Source organism: Myotis nattereri (genome assembly GCF_964212035.1).
Source record: "Myotis nattereri genome assembly, chromosome: 12".
In the NCBI taxonomy this organism is placed as follows: Eukaryota; Metazoa; Chordata; class Mammalia; order Chiroptera; family Vespertilionidae; genus Myotis; species Myotis nattereri.
The window spans coordinates 71,201,002-71,215,772 of NC_138087.1; the positions used below are offsets into that span (position 1 = coordinate 71,201,002).

The 14,771-nt window shown below is 52.2% G+C and overlaps 1 protein-coding gene across 2 annotated transcripts in view; it reads left to right on the top strand.

Annotated features, from left to right (window-relative positions):
• Nucleotides 1–14,771, top strand: part of ASTN2 (astrotactin 2) — a gene marked incomplete at its 5' end in the record, with an annotated part of 643,478 nt that overhangs the window by 417,630 nt on the left and 211,077 nt on the right. For both annotated transcript variants that reach the window (XM_081102944.1, XM_081102945.1), the window contains 3 exons: nucleotides 217–341; nucleotides 4,124–4,228; nucleotides 8,111–8,290. In XM_081102944.1, coding sequence (XP_080959070.1) covers nucleotides 217–341; nucleotides 4,124–4,228; nucleotides 8,111–8,290 — 410 coding nt within the window. The remainder of the gene's footprint in view (nucleotides 1–216; nucleotides 342–4,123; nucleotides 4,229–8,110; nucleotides 8,291–14,771) is intronic.

Genomic DNA, 14,771 nt, shown 5'->3' on the forward strand with positions numbered 1-14,771 from the left:
TGGTAAGTGGTGGCAGGGTTTGAGCCCCGCCTGCCAGATGCCAGAGCCTGTCATTACAGCTTGTTCTCAGGGCTGGGACCCGGGAGCCAGGTACGCAGCAGAGGCACCTGCCCACTCCTGAGACGCCTCTGTTCGGCCCGCGGCTCCCTGCCTCCCTGCCCTGCAGCCCGCGGCCCCCCCCCCCTCCATTGGCAGTCTCTCTGCTCCTCTCCACAGGGAGAACAACTTCATCAAGGACTTCCCGCAGCTGGCCGACGGGCTGCTGGTGATCCCGCTGCCGGTGGAGGAGCAGTGCCGGGGGGTCCTCTCCGAGCCCCTCCCGGACCTTCAGCTGCTCACTGGTAAGACACGTGCGGACCCCTCCCCAGCCTCCCTGACCGCACACCTGGTCTCGGGTGCGATCAGTCCTCAGCACCTCCCAGGAAGGCCCCACAGGACCTCTGCCTTTGTGAGAGACGGGGTGTGCAAGGGCCCTGCCATTTGGGGGGCTCCTATGTGCAGAACTGGGGGCTTGCGTGAGACTCTGGATTCTGAGCCCAGCCCAGGTCCACTCTCCTAGCAAATTTCAAGTATATGCTAGAATATCTTCAACTAGTCACCATTCTGAATGTGAGCTCTCCGGGGTTTACTTATCCTACATAACCAGACCTTCTACCCTTGGACTAACATCTCCCCATTTTTTCCACCCCACCCCCAGACCATTTTGCTCTCTGCTTTTACAAGTTCAACTTTTTTAGATTCTGCATATAAGTGAGATCATGTAGTATTTGTCTGTCTGGCTTATTTCATGAGGTTCATTTTTAAATCATTCTAAAGTAAAATCAATGGGGACCCCCCCCCCCCCAGCCTCTCTCACTTGAAAGCACTTCAGTTACCCAGCTTGTCTTTGACCATCGGCGCTGAGCCATCTGTAGCGTGGGTATGATTTTCCCCGTTTTATAGAGGAGGAATCTAGACTCAGAGAGGTGAAGGGACCAGCCCAAGGGCGCACAGCAAATCTCCTGGGACTGGAACCTGGTGCAATGGCTCCGGGCATCTGTCCTGCTCACTGGGCTCTGCAGCTCTCCCCCCGCTTATGGAAAACGACCTTTCACAGCCGCTCCCGAGGCTCCGTGTTCCTGTCCCACAATGCCTTTCCCGCCTCAGCGTCTTTCCCGGTTCCTCCCCTCCCCGTTTCCTGGGGACTTCCCTGAGGTGGAAGGTCCCTGATCGGCCTTTTTGGGACAGTATTGGTTCTCAGCTACAGGCCAGGGAGAATGGCCAGGTGAGGGAGGACTGAGCCATCTCGCGGAGAGGGAAACTGTCCCCCAGGGAAGCCCTGAAACAAGGCAGGGTTAGGTCCATTCCCCTGTAGCACTTGCAGGCTCTCGGAAACCTGCACAAGTCCTCTCATCGCAGACGGGGAGAACCCACGGGGGTTGAGAGTCTCCTGGGGCCTGGCACTGTGCAGGCGTTAATCCCTGTCACCCTGTAAGGGTGCTGGTGTCCCCCTTTAATGGTTAAAGAAGTCATCTAACTCGCCCAAAGTCCAGTCAGGATTTTAAGTCCAGTTGGTCTTCACTCCGAAGCTGATGCTGTATCCACATGCGCGTCACCTCCGTGACCTGTCCTACTTCAGGGAGGAGCCCAGTTGCAGATCCCACGAAATCATGGATGTAAAAATGTTTTGTAAAAGGTGCCTAAAAATTGCTGTCCCTTCCTTAGTTCTTATGTTTCATTGATCGTAAGATCATAGAATTTCAGAGCTGACAAACTGTAAAGGGCTTCTGCTCCTGCTCCTGATGAGGAAATCAGGTCTCCACTATCTCTGCTGAGTGATCATCCCTCTTGTATATCGCCAGTGACGGGGAGTTCACCACCTGTTAAAGACACATTGCCACGGTCCATTGGGGGAAGGGGCTGCTATGCTCCAATGGAAAGGACCTGGCTCTGTCACTGACTGTTGCATCTTCTTGGACAGTTTCCCTCTCTGAGCCTCAGTTTCTCCTTCTGAAAAATGGGGCATAACAGTTATTTTCTTCAGGATTACGGTGAGAATTGAAGGTCATGGAGGTAAAATGCTTGGCACATGAGTGGTATGAATTTGTAGGATTATTTGTTTCGATCCAGGGGTCTTTGGAAGTGTCCTAATAAAGGAACGGTGACATTTCAAGAGTTATTTTTTTCGTTACCAGGAAAAAATACCTTCCCCCATCTCAGACCTTCATTCTATCTCTGATGCCTGGGTGGGGAGCCAGGAGAGAGTCGGGTGAGATGGACTCGGGAGAGGAGGAAGAACAGGGCTGGGTTTGTGAGTGTGAATGAGCCAGTGCATCGGTACTTATTGAGAGCCCGCTGTGCATCAGGCGCTGTTCTAGGCTCTGCAGAAGTGAGAAATGCAGACCACGGGGTCACCCTCAAGTAGCTGACCTTCCACGGGAGGACCTTTATTCCATGTTGGAATCCAGAAAGGACCGGAGGCGGGGGAGGTGGGAAGCGAGGAGTGGCGTGATGACCTCTTACTGGGGAGGCCCAGCGATGGGCTAAGACTCAGTAACCAGAAGCAACAGTAATTTTTTCTTCTTTTGGACATCACGCCACCCAGTGGACGAGCTATATCCACAACCTGCATTCCTATGTCTGCCCCCTCTCTAGTACACCCTCTACGCTTGATCTGGACTAGGATGAGCATGACTAGCTGGGCAGAGGCTGCTGGGCACTGGTGTCTGGTTTTCCTGTGCAGACTGTGGCCTCTGCCCTGACTCCACACAGGGCCCCAAGCTGCCCCACCCACCACTCGCCTCTCCCCGCCCCTGCAGAGGAAGGAGAGGACAAAGAGGGCATATTTATAACAAAACGGCCTTGCTCCAGTGGGCAGATCTTTGGGGGCCATGAATATTTTACTTTAAAATGAAAGCCTCTAAGAAAAAGTGCATTACTCTTGCAAAGGCTGCGGAGGAAAACAGGAAGTTGACAATAATGGACAACTTTAATACTGCAGTAATGTCCAGAAAGAAATCACTGGTTCCAATGAGATTCTCATTTTAATCTCGGTATCAAATATCTCTTTAAGCGCCTCCGCACCAGGGGGCAAAGGGAAAGGATGGCAAATGTGCCTGCAGCTGGCAGAGGAGACACAACAACAGCAATAATAACTGCGGATGTGACCAGCCTTATTCATGTGTTTCTTCTCTGATTATAACAAAGAGAGTTTGAAACCCTCTAAGTAGGAGATTTAGAAAATGGAGACGAATATAAATCAGGAAGCAAGAATCTTTATACACCCCCCACCAAAGTTAGCCTTTTGCTAATATTTTGTTGTTGTTGTTTATTTTTGTTCTATACTTTTCTTTCCCCAAAATGTATTCCATGGAATGTGAGTTCCAGCGGGTTCTCTGTAGAAAAGGTATTCTGTAGTTAAAGAGGTTTGCAGAATGCTATACCCTACCTGCTGGGAGCTTTTACATGCACATTAACCTATTCAAGTTCTGAGAAACCACAGTGTTTTAAAACGAAGCGTTTGACTTTGCTTAGCCAGTGTTTCTCAGTCTGTCTTGAAATGGGAACCTTTTATTCACACGTGCGTTTCGCAGGACACCTGTGACCCTCCCGTGTTTCCACAGTGGGAAACAATGGTCTACATCACTGCTTCTCACCTCTGGGGCCGTCCCGTGAAAGCAGCCCTTGGCGATCCGTGGTGAACGGGCTGTCCTTTAGTGACCCTGGTCCTTACGTATAGCATTTCTCGTTCCCTCACTTGAGTCTCACAATGTGCCTAAGAAGTCAGGTCAGCGTAGGTAGCAGCAGTGTCGGACGGGGAAACTGAGGCACTGAGCTGTCTGGTTTCCCATGGCATGTTGCCAACAGGGCCCGATGAGCCCATAAAGCCAGTCTTGTTTGTAGGGTAAAAGGGCCTCACACGTTGCTGGGCAGAGATGAAAGGCGGTTGAAATCAGAGGCCGGGATGAGATCTGGAGTTGGGGTCCAGATAAAGTTGTCAGCCCCAGCGAGAGCCCGAACCCAAGGCCCAGCGCCTGCCTGTTTAGAAGAGGTGCCGTCCCCCAGACCCCAGGGATGCTGGGCGGCGCTGTGATGCGAGGCCTCTACATGCTAGGCTCACGTGGCCCTCTTGTTCCCTCCCCAGGAGACATCAGGTATGACGAGGCCATGGGTTACCCCATGGTGCAGCAGTGGAGGGTCCGGAGCAACCTGTACCGCGTGAAGCTCAGCACCATCACCCTCTCGGCAGGTGAGGACCGCGCCCGGGCAGCCAGGGGACTTGGCTTCATTCAGCACTAGTTCCCGAGGACCTTGGGTGTGCCAGGCCCTGTGCTGGCCCTGGGGAGCTGCCATCCAGGGGCTCACAGGGAGAGCAGATGGGCAGCAGACAGACCGTGACATCTACCCAGTAATGGGACAGCCGAGGCACAGGAGAGGGAGCCACCCAGAGAGGCTTCCTGGAGGAAGGAGTGTCTGAGCAGAGAGTGTGTGGAAGGATGAATGCAGGGAGAGGCTAAAGGACAATCTGTGTCTCACTTACGAACTTGAAAGAGTTCAAGTGTAAGTTCTCGGGCACTAATTCCTCCGGTCTCTTCTGGCTGATTTCTTTCCCTGCTCATCTTCTATACAACAGTAACACATACCCCCCACCCTCCCAACACACACACGCACGCACACACACGCACACGCACACACGCACGCATTGCCCAGTTACCCACATGAACCCTGAGCCTGAGCTGAAGGTGATCATTTGTAGCTCTCCAAATGGGACCTGTTCTGTCATGCCTCTGTGACTTTGCACATGCTGTTCCCTCTGTCTGGATCTCCCCCCAAGGGAATCCTGCAATACTCAGTGACACCTCCCACATTCCCCATTCCCCTCAGAATAACTCGAGAAATTCCCTGTGTGCAACTACCTACATCAAATACTTGATTCCTGTCTGAGTCCTCCTGTTTCATCCACAGATCTGAGACCGCGGCTAGGGCTGCGGTCCAACGGTTCTGTATTCTCTGTAACAGAGAATCAGCACATGGCCAGTGCTCATGTTTGACCAGGGAATCTATCTATCTATCTATCTATCTATCTATCTATCTAAATATATATATACATAAAGAACCAGGGTCTGTCACATCCAAAATGACCAAAGGCTCTACCTAATGCCCAGGCTGCGTGCACAGCGGGCTCTGGTGGGTGGGGACTTGGGGAGGCGGGGCCGGCACTCACACTCACTCACAACTGCACACATGCACAGACACACACAGTGCCCACCAGCTCACAGCCTTTTCTCCCTTTCTTTCCCTCCCTCCCAGCTCGCTCTTGGAGCCTCTCTCAGAATGAGGCCCCAGGGCGCGCAGAGGGTGGAGCTGCCCCACTGGCCCCGCCCACCCCCCAGCTGGGAAAGAGGAAGCGGGAGGCAGGGAGGCCTGGAGGACTGCTGAGAAAAACAAAGAGAGACAGAGACTGGGAGAGACTGGGATGGAGAGATGGAAACAAAATAGCAATATTAAATATGTCCTCTAATTAATTCCTTTTTAATGTGCATGAATTTCATGCACTGGGCCACTAGTAAAAAATATATGAAGGACAACTGAAGAGCAAGGAATGAGAGAAGGACTTTGGGAATATGGGCCTGAGCTCAGGTTTTGTACCCTGGCCCTTCCTCACACTGCCACTGGGTGACTGTCCCAACGTCGCCTCATTATCCACCAGCTCGTTGCTTAGCTTTCCTTGTTCAGTGCCCTTTTCCAGTAACATTACTCGTTTAGCCTGAGACTCGGAAGACTTCACTTTCTGAGAAGCACAAATAGTAATTACTTCTGACATCAGCCAGAATTTTATAAAATTTTCTACCTTTCAATGTCTTGCAAGGAAGGCATTTTTTATTCCATTATTTTTCAGAGGAAGAAACTGAGGGTCAGAGGGGTTAGGCAATTTGACCAAGATCGCACAGCTAGTGAGTGGCAGACAGGAGCAGAGCAGGGAGTCCAGTGCAGCTCTGTCTGCCGGGTAAAGAGCCGCAGGGCGTCTGCATGATGTTATTTATTACCTACAGGCACCATCTCATCATTAACACCGCGGTATTAATTACCCGGCCACACGAGTTAACGGGCTGATGGAGAGAGGTTGTTCTAATCAGGCACCCGGTTCCTAGAGCCCCGTTCTGTTTTCCCACCACCCACACCCTCAATGGCACTTTGAGTAAGACTGCGGTGTTCTTGTTGGAACTACAAAGGTGGACCGGTGTTAATTCATCACCAACGAGGCTCCTGAGAACCCCCTTGTAAATCAAATGTTGGCAAATCGGAGCTCCTCTTTAATGTTGAAAAAGAGCTTGTTCATTTACATTTTACTTGATTCGGCCTGGAGTTGGTGGTTCTTGGAGTAACAGTGATTGGTGTGCCTGCAGGACGGTGCCGTGGGCCTGGCTGGGGTGGGGGTGGGGAAGGATGCACAGACTCAGAGACCCGTGGGACAGAGCTTCTGTTTCAAGGTGGGGTGTGTTGAATGTGCAGCGATAGGTTCCCTGATGAGGATGTGAGAAAGATTCCTTAGGGGTGGGGGGACTTCCCAGGGTCTTGAAGCACAGGTGGGACTTAGGCAGGAAGTAGAGAGGCCATCCAGGCGGGGCTGGGGGCAGTGGTGTGTATGTGTGTGTGTGTGAGTGATGTGGGTGTTGGAGGGAATATGAGGGGCAGAAACGAAGAAAGGATAGTAGAAATCCTATGTAAAATTCAGGAGAAACAAGAACACTGACTCAGCCTGGCTGGCTTGGTTCAGTGGTTGAGCATCAGCCTATGAACCAGGAGGTCACACTCAGGGCATATGCCCACACTGGGCTCGATTCCACAGTGTGGGGCGTGCAGGAGGCAGCCGATCAATGATTCTTTCTCATCATTGATAATTTCTCTCTCTCCCTCTCCCTTCCTCTCTGAAATCAATAAAAATATAATTTTTTTTTTAAATCCCTAGCCAGTTTGGCTCAGTGGATAGAGCATCATCCTGCAGACCCAAGGGTCCCGGGTTCAATTCTCTCAAGGGCACATACCTCAGTTGCAGGCTCTTCCTCGGCCGCGCAGGAGGCAACCGATTGATGTGTTTCTCTCACATGGATGTTTCTCTCTGTCTTTCCCTCTCTCTTCTGCTCTCCCTAAAGATCAATGGGAAAATATCCTCAGATGAGGATTAACAAAAAAAAAGAAAGAAAGAAAGAAAGAATAGAACAATGACTAAGCCTGATGCAGGTGGCTCATGGGCCATGACCTTGGAGGCCTAAATCTCATATGAGGTCATTGGCTTTATCCAGGAGCCAGAACCCAGGAAGTTCTGGAGGCTCCTGGCAGCATAGCTTGGTGACCTGGCTGCTGGAGGAAGGAGAGGGAAGAAGGACAGCGGCTGTTGAGTGACTGCCATGCAGACCCCCATGCTGGGACCTGCGGACTTCGGACTCTGGCTTAGGACTAAGGACAACAGAGCCGCCAAGAGCTCCATGGCAAGAGCACCTATGGCTGTTTAGGGAGGCCAGGGCTGAGGCAGAAAGAGAGGTGGCGTGGCAGGGGGCTGAGCCAGGGATCAGGAAAGGGGATGCAAAGTATCTGCTGAGCACCAGCCAGGCGGCCCCAGGCCTCCAGCCTTGGACAGTCAAGCCCTGGACTATGGGGGGGCAGCGGAAAGGGCATGCACTTTGGAGTGACAGCAGAAGTGGTTGGAATCCTAGCTACTCTGGCCAGAGGGCCAAGGCAAGTTAATGTACAGTCTCTGTGCTTGGACTTGCTCATCGACACAACGGGTGGTTGTGGTGGGTTGCAGAGTGGACGCGGAGGTTAAGTTAGACGGGGGAGGGGGGTGAAATGTTTGGCCGAGCGCCCGATAGACCTTAGCTACTCGGTAGACACCAGCTTTGACTTCCTGGTTGAGACTTTCAGGCCCCTGTGATCGAGGTCATTACGCTGTAGCCCAGGGTCTGGTGTGTCCCCCGGAGAGAGCAGCCTTTGCTACCGTCAGTGAGGGATGCTGCTCCTGCCTGGACTGGTGCGGCCAGGCTGACGCTGGAAAGAGCTCCCTGCCTCTTAGAACTTGCCAGCCACCAGCCTCCAGGCTCTGACCCCCTTCCCCTGCTCCTCCTCTGCCCAGGCTTCACCAACGTGCTCAAGATCCTGAGCAAGGAGAGCAGCCGGGAGGAGCTGCTGACCTTCATCCAGCACTACGGCTCCCACTACCTGGCGGAGGCCCTCTACGGCTCCGAGCTCACCTGCGTCATCCACTTCCCCAGCAAGAAGGTCCAGCAGCAGCTGTGGCTCCAGTACCAGAAAGGTAAGCCTGGAGGGCTTGGTGGAGGTGGCGGCCAGCTGGGGAGATACCTGAGCTCCCGGGGAGCGAAATCCTGGCTCTGCTGCATAGAAGCTGTGTGGCCTTAGGCAAGCCCCTGCCCCCCTCTGGGCTTCAGTTTCACCCTGGACAGAATGAGGGGCCGTGTGACGATTGCTCAGATGCTTCCAGACAGCATTTTCTGAGCCCCAAGGAGGTGTTCTGGACTCCAGAACCCTGGTCTAGGCAGGCCCTGTTTCCCACTCTCACTCCTTGAAACAACTGTCTGGGGAGGGTCGAGGGGAGGGGACATCTTCTCTCCAGGCTTCTTGGAAGAACCCAGAAGAGTCCCAGCTCCTCTGGGAGGGATGGTTGCATGGCGGAGGGGCAGTTTCAGATCCTTCCCAAGGAGGGGCTTTTATCCGCAGGGACGCCACCAGATCCTTTTTCCCTTGGACTCCCAGCTATTATCACAATTGGAATTTCCCAAACCAGATGGAGACTCATCTCCGCCACTCACCTTACAAAAGTCACTCCCTTCCCACCTCAGTTTTCCCTTCCTGTGAAATGGGTGCGTAGGTAGCTATTCTTGTCTACCTCCCACACTAAGGGGAAGTGGTGTATGTAATAGCATTTTGAGAAAGATAGAAATATCGAAGGCATGCATTATGTACTTTATTAGGTCCATGTATTCACACCCCCATTTCTCAGTTGAGAAAAGGAGTCACAGATATGCCAAATCAAGTGCCTGTAGACAAACAGCTGATGAGGAACCAGGCGAGGATTGTTTCCTCTTATCATTGTTACTATTATCATTGAATTAAAAAGAAAAGCTCTGGGAGGACAGAAAGGGTGAGGAGTGATGTTAAAGATGTGCTTGCACCTTTTCATATGGCTCAACCAGAACTCAAAACCACAGAATGCAGAGCCAGAGGGGACCTTGCTGGTCTCGCTGGGTGTCGCCCTCCAGGGTCCTGGTTGGGAAATCTAAGGTCCAGAGGGAGGAGGAAGCTCGCTCAGAATCTCAGGGCTCTACCCCACCCGGCCCAGCCAAGACAGAGTGGGGTGCACACTCCCTGTCCACCTCCTATGCTGCCCTTCTCCCCAACTAGATGAAGCCTGGTCTACCTGCATGCGACACCCCCAAACTCTTCTGTCCTGGAGGATTTGCACCCCACCCGGTCTCACCCCTCTGCCTCCTGTGTGCAGCTGCATGGGGCGCGGGTTGGTTTATAGGCGCAGGGACGTAATTGAGTTGTCTGGGAATAGCTGTTTTATGGCTGTGACAATGACGGTCTTTAAGGAAGTGCATTAAATCAATTGAAGTCTCGTCTCGGGCCACCCTATAAATAATGTGACACATCATTAAGCAGGGCAATAAGCTTCAAGAGTTTGAGGTAATACAATTAGGTTGTGTTTATAAAAGCCTTCACTCACTATGGCCGCTGGACTCATTTGCCTCGTCCTGCATTTAGGGCCGAGGGCACCAGGCTCATGCCAACTCCCACCCGATCTGTATACATGGCCGCATCCAGAAAAATCTCGCTTCTTTGTATGGAAGATGCGTGTATCTGTTGCAGGATGGGGAGGAGGCAGAGAGAATGCTGTGGAGAAGCTTGGTCCCCCTTCACGTTTGTCACAAGCTTGCCGGGTGGACATGGCATGGAGCTGTTCTCTCCTGGCCTCCTGTGCAAAAGCACTTGTCTTTCTCCATCGTCCGTGTCACTCCCAGGAAGAGCAGGGGGCTGCACTGAGACCAACGGAACCACTGCATGCGTTTCCTCCTTTCTCTGTCCCCACCTGCTGTGGCCACTTAGACTGCACATTGGATACTATGCTTGATTTTATCTAAATGCTATCGTTCATTTTATTTTTAATTTGGGAGTGATGCTGGGGAGAAGGAGGATGAGCAGTGAGTGGGGAGTTTTCCCTTGAAGAATCGAGAAACCTCTGGACTCAGATGGAGTCGGTGATCCGTCTCTCCCCAGCCCCCAAGCATGCGTCACAGACACGTGCTGAGCCAGGGCCCCGGGAGCCAGCTGGGAGGAATCTGGGTGTGGAAGCTCACCACACCGGGGCAGAGCTTGTGGGAAGAGTCTGGGCGGAGGAGCAGGGCTGACGTGGGACAGACAGGATTTCCCATCCCAGTGGCTCTTCTGAAACCCCTGCCAGCTGTCCGGGATGGAAGTAACTTCTCAGGGTCCATTTCCTCCTGTGGTAAAGAAGGGATAGTCATTCCCTCGCATGACTTTGTAGGGAATGGAGTGAGGTAATGTAGGTAAGAGGCCTGGCAAAGTGGGTATATGAGCAACAGTGGCTTAAAACAAAACTTGTGGGCATCCTCTGAGGATTCTGGTCCCGGCCACAGCTCTCACTCCTCCCTGTGCAGCCTCTACATCACACGAAAGGACACTCTGCAATCAGAGTGGGCGGGCTTCCAGGATGCACCCTGACAGGAGGCCAAACGTGGAAGAGGAGGTGGGGAGAAGGCGCCAAGCGGGGCAGAGATGACAGCCACACACATGGTACAGCACTTTACAGTTTACCATCACTCATCCTCTAGTTCACTGCTATGTCCTACCTGCTTCTCCTCCACAGACCTTGTGCCAGGCACTGGGGCTCCATAATGGACAAGACGTGAGCGCTGCCCCCACACTGTTCATTACGGGCCTGTCTTAGCCTTCCAGCATCTCCTCATTTTTGTCACGGAATCTCTAATTCACTGATGGGCAGCTAGAAGGAGGGAGGGGCTGGCACGTGGGAGGGAACCCAGTCACTATCACCTAGTGGCTCCTAGCTTTCGGTTCGTGTGCCATTTCTGATCGGTTGGGGTGGTTTGCCTAAACCACTATACGGAGGTAACAGATCAAGGAGAAAGCTATGACTAATTAGCAATGTCTGCTCTAGATACAGAAAACGGGAGTGGTGGTCCGTATCCTATGTATTTTTTTCCCTATAACAGGGAAAAACGAAAGCTAGAACAACAGGCCCAGTGTCTGACACTGATTCCAGAGGGGCCCTGGGCATGCAGAGGACTAGAAAGATCCAGGCAGGGGGTGGCGCTTTCTACCGCCACCCAGCATCCTGGGCATCCCGCCGGTCTGGAGGGGCCGGGAGCACCGGGCAGGTCAGTTAGATGGGCCCTACGGACAACTGGACGAGCATGGGAGCGGTTCACCGTCAGGCTCCTCTCTCCACCCCGCTGCCCCCAGCACCGTGCCAAGTTCAGAGTCTCTTGTCCCAGCTCAGTACTTTCGCTGCGTGCCTCTGTGCTCTGGCTATACCTCTCATTGGGAAAGTTACCTTGCTCCCACTCAGGCCTTCATTTCACTCTTTGACCTGATAGTCACGTGCTCTCCCTACCTGTGATCTTGATACATTAGTCCTAGATCACGATTAAGACTCGGTTTGAAGGTAGCCTTCCTCTGGCTAAATTGGATAGACTTCCTCATTTGGAGATAAAGCCCAGGTTTTGCAGTCAGTTGGATGCTGGTTCAAATCCCAGCTCGATCTCTTAGTAACCGAGTGATGGTCACTAAGATCAATTCTTCCATTTCCAAAATATAGGATCCAATAAGCGAATAGGCAGATCAGTGATGCATTCACCTGGCACTGAGCAGGGCACCTAATCATTGCCTGGATTCAACCCATTTGTTTTACCAATAGCTGCCACATCCACTCAGGTGACTGCATGTCAGGTGCGCGCGTGCGTGCGTGCGTGCGTGCGGGGGGGGGGGGGGGGGGGGGGCAGAGAGAGAGAGATTGACTGAGAAAGGTAGGAAAAGACAGAAAGACAAAGAGATAAATGTAGGGAATTCCACAAAGAGAAACGGAGAGACAACGTGTTGAAGAGAAAATATAAGCAATTAATATGTCTTTTTCAAGTTTGGACCCTCGGTGACCCGGTGAAAGGGCATTCTCAGTGTGAAGGTCGCCCTGCTCTTGAGTTGGGATTGTAGAGTCCATAGTATACAGTTGCCCCCTCAGATGCATGCCTGTTGCCACCTTTAAAAGATGTTGTATGTGTTGTAATTTCCCAGCGCTGTCCAGGGAATGAGTTTTTGCCTTTCCATTTGAATTACAATGCACTTTTGAGCGTCAACTGGAACTTGTCTCGACTACTATTTAAAGGAAGGTTGGCTGTCAGAAAGGCAGCCCAGGGGTTGGGGTGGGAGAGGAGAAGGAAGGGAATGATGTGGTAAATGTCACCTCCTCTGTGAGGACAGGTGCGGCCAGGGGCTGATGTGAGCTGGAGAGCTTTCCCCGCATTCAGTCTCCTGGGGGAATGTGCTTCAAAGGCGGAAGGCAGGTGTGGAAGGGGTTCATTTCAGAGCTGCACGGGTACTGGTTTGTTCCCCGGAGATTAAATCACCCAGGGGCAGTTCTCAAATCCCATCTGCGTGACCTTTCATCCGCCTTTGATGGAGGTGCCCGCTTCCAGCTGGAGGCGCTGTGTGTGTTTGCTCCAGGGTATCCAATCCTCCTGAGGGCCACCTCCTCCTGCCTGCTCCTTCTCTGTCTCCTGGGCAGCTTCATCCTCTACCGAACCAGCCACTGCGGTTCACAGCCCCCCCTCCCTTAGCCCCCTTCCTGGACTGCATTCTCTCCACGGGGAATCTCAGCCATGCTCTCTGCTACCACCCCTACCCTGATGACCCCACTTTACACCTTGGCCTCCAAGTTTCCCTCTGATATTTGCCATCACGCTAGCCCCCCTGCCCGCCCCAGCTCTGCCCCACCTGCTAGTCCTTCCCTATGCTCCCGGGAAGGGCACCGTTGTCTGCTCAGCGCCAGACCAGACACCTAGGAAGCTAGGTGTCCTTTCCAACTTCTCCCTCTCCCTCCCTCCTCCCATTTCCAAACCATCCCGTCTTTTCCAGTTTAATTCCCAAATAGTCCTGGAATTGGCCCACTTCTTTCCACCTAGAGAAGTACCACCTAAGCTGATTTGATGTCTTGCCTGGACTCCAGTGTTGGCCTCCTATGGTCTCCCTACATTCACTCTTATCCACCATCAACCCAACCACACAACAGCCCTGAGGACATGGATCAGCCAGGGTTCTCCAGCGAGATAGAACCAAAGGGTAGATATAGGTAGGTAGGTAGATAGATAGATAGATAGATAGATAAAAATATCTTTATTACCTATAATATTAATATGTAGCATATGTGTGGTATGTTCATATATGTGATTTATGTATGAAAAATAGGTATATTTCATTGGTTCCATATATTTATGGAGAGAGAAAGAGAGAGAGAGATGTATTTTGAGGAACTGGCTCGTGTGATTATGGAGGCTGTGAAAGTTCCACGTCAAAATCCGCTCAGCAAACTGGAAATCCAAGAGAGCCAGTTCCATAGCTGGCTGGCTTGAGACCCAAGAACCCGTGTTTTAGTTCAAGTCCAAAAGGAAAGAGAAGATCAGTGTCCCAGCCTCAAAGAGTCAGGCAGAAGGAGTTCCTTCTTTTTCACAGGAGGTCAGCCTTTGGGTTCTGTGTAGGCCTGCGACTGATTTGATGCTGCCCCCCCCCCCCCCCCCCCGCATTCGGGAGAGCAATCCGCTTTATTCAGTCTCCTGATTATCTGATGCCCTCACAGATATATCCATACTAATGCTTGACCGATATCTGGACATCAGTGGCCCAGTCAAGTTCACATATATCATCACTGGATGTTTCTAAAACATGATGACATGTTTCATCATGTCACTCCTTGGATGAAGACTCCTAAGTGCCTTGCCATTGCCCTGAGGCTGATTTCCAAACTCCTCCCCATGGCCCTCTCAGGTAGGATGTGTCCCCAGCCAACCACTCCAGCCCCACCTGCCCCCATGCTGACTGCCTTTCAGTCACACTGAGCCTCACACCTTAACTATGACATGGGTCCGAGATCTCAGCCAGGCCAAGTTCGTGGTCCCAGTGTGGGGGTGGGCGGAGGCTGAGTACTGCTCCCTCCCCCACCCCTCAGCTTTCCTTAGAGAGGGCAGGGAGAGCAGAGGTTAAACAAGACTGGACATTCTGTAGCCTGTAGATGCCAGAGGAGAGAGCCAACTTATTTCTCCTCGGAACAATGTAAAAAGAAGATACAGGATGTGGTTCATTAAACACAAATAGGCCCACGAGACTGCCGTTTCTACCAGATGAAATTACCAAAAAAAGCATTTGTTCTCCAGTTTAGATCGAGCCCATCTGGAACGGAACACCCTCGTCTTTTTCCAATTGGTGCGTCCCAAGAATAATAACCCTTTACATGTGCTCAGCGCAGTGTGCCTCACTGAGCTCCTTCACATACATTGTTTCATCTGATTTCCTCCTCGTAGCAGGCCTGGAGGGAGGCACATTCATCTGCATTTCACGCGTGGGGAAACTGAGGCATGTTAGCAAACTGAATCCCAAGCTTGTCGTGGTCCAGAAGAATGTGTAGGGGTGTGTGTGTGTGTGTATGGAGGGGTGACAGGAACAGGCAACAAGGACTGACTTGTATTGAG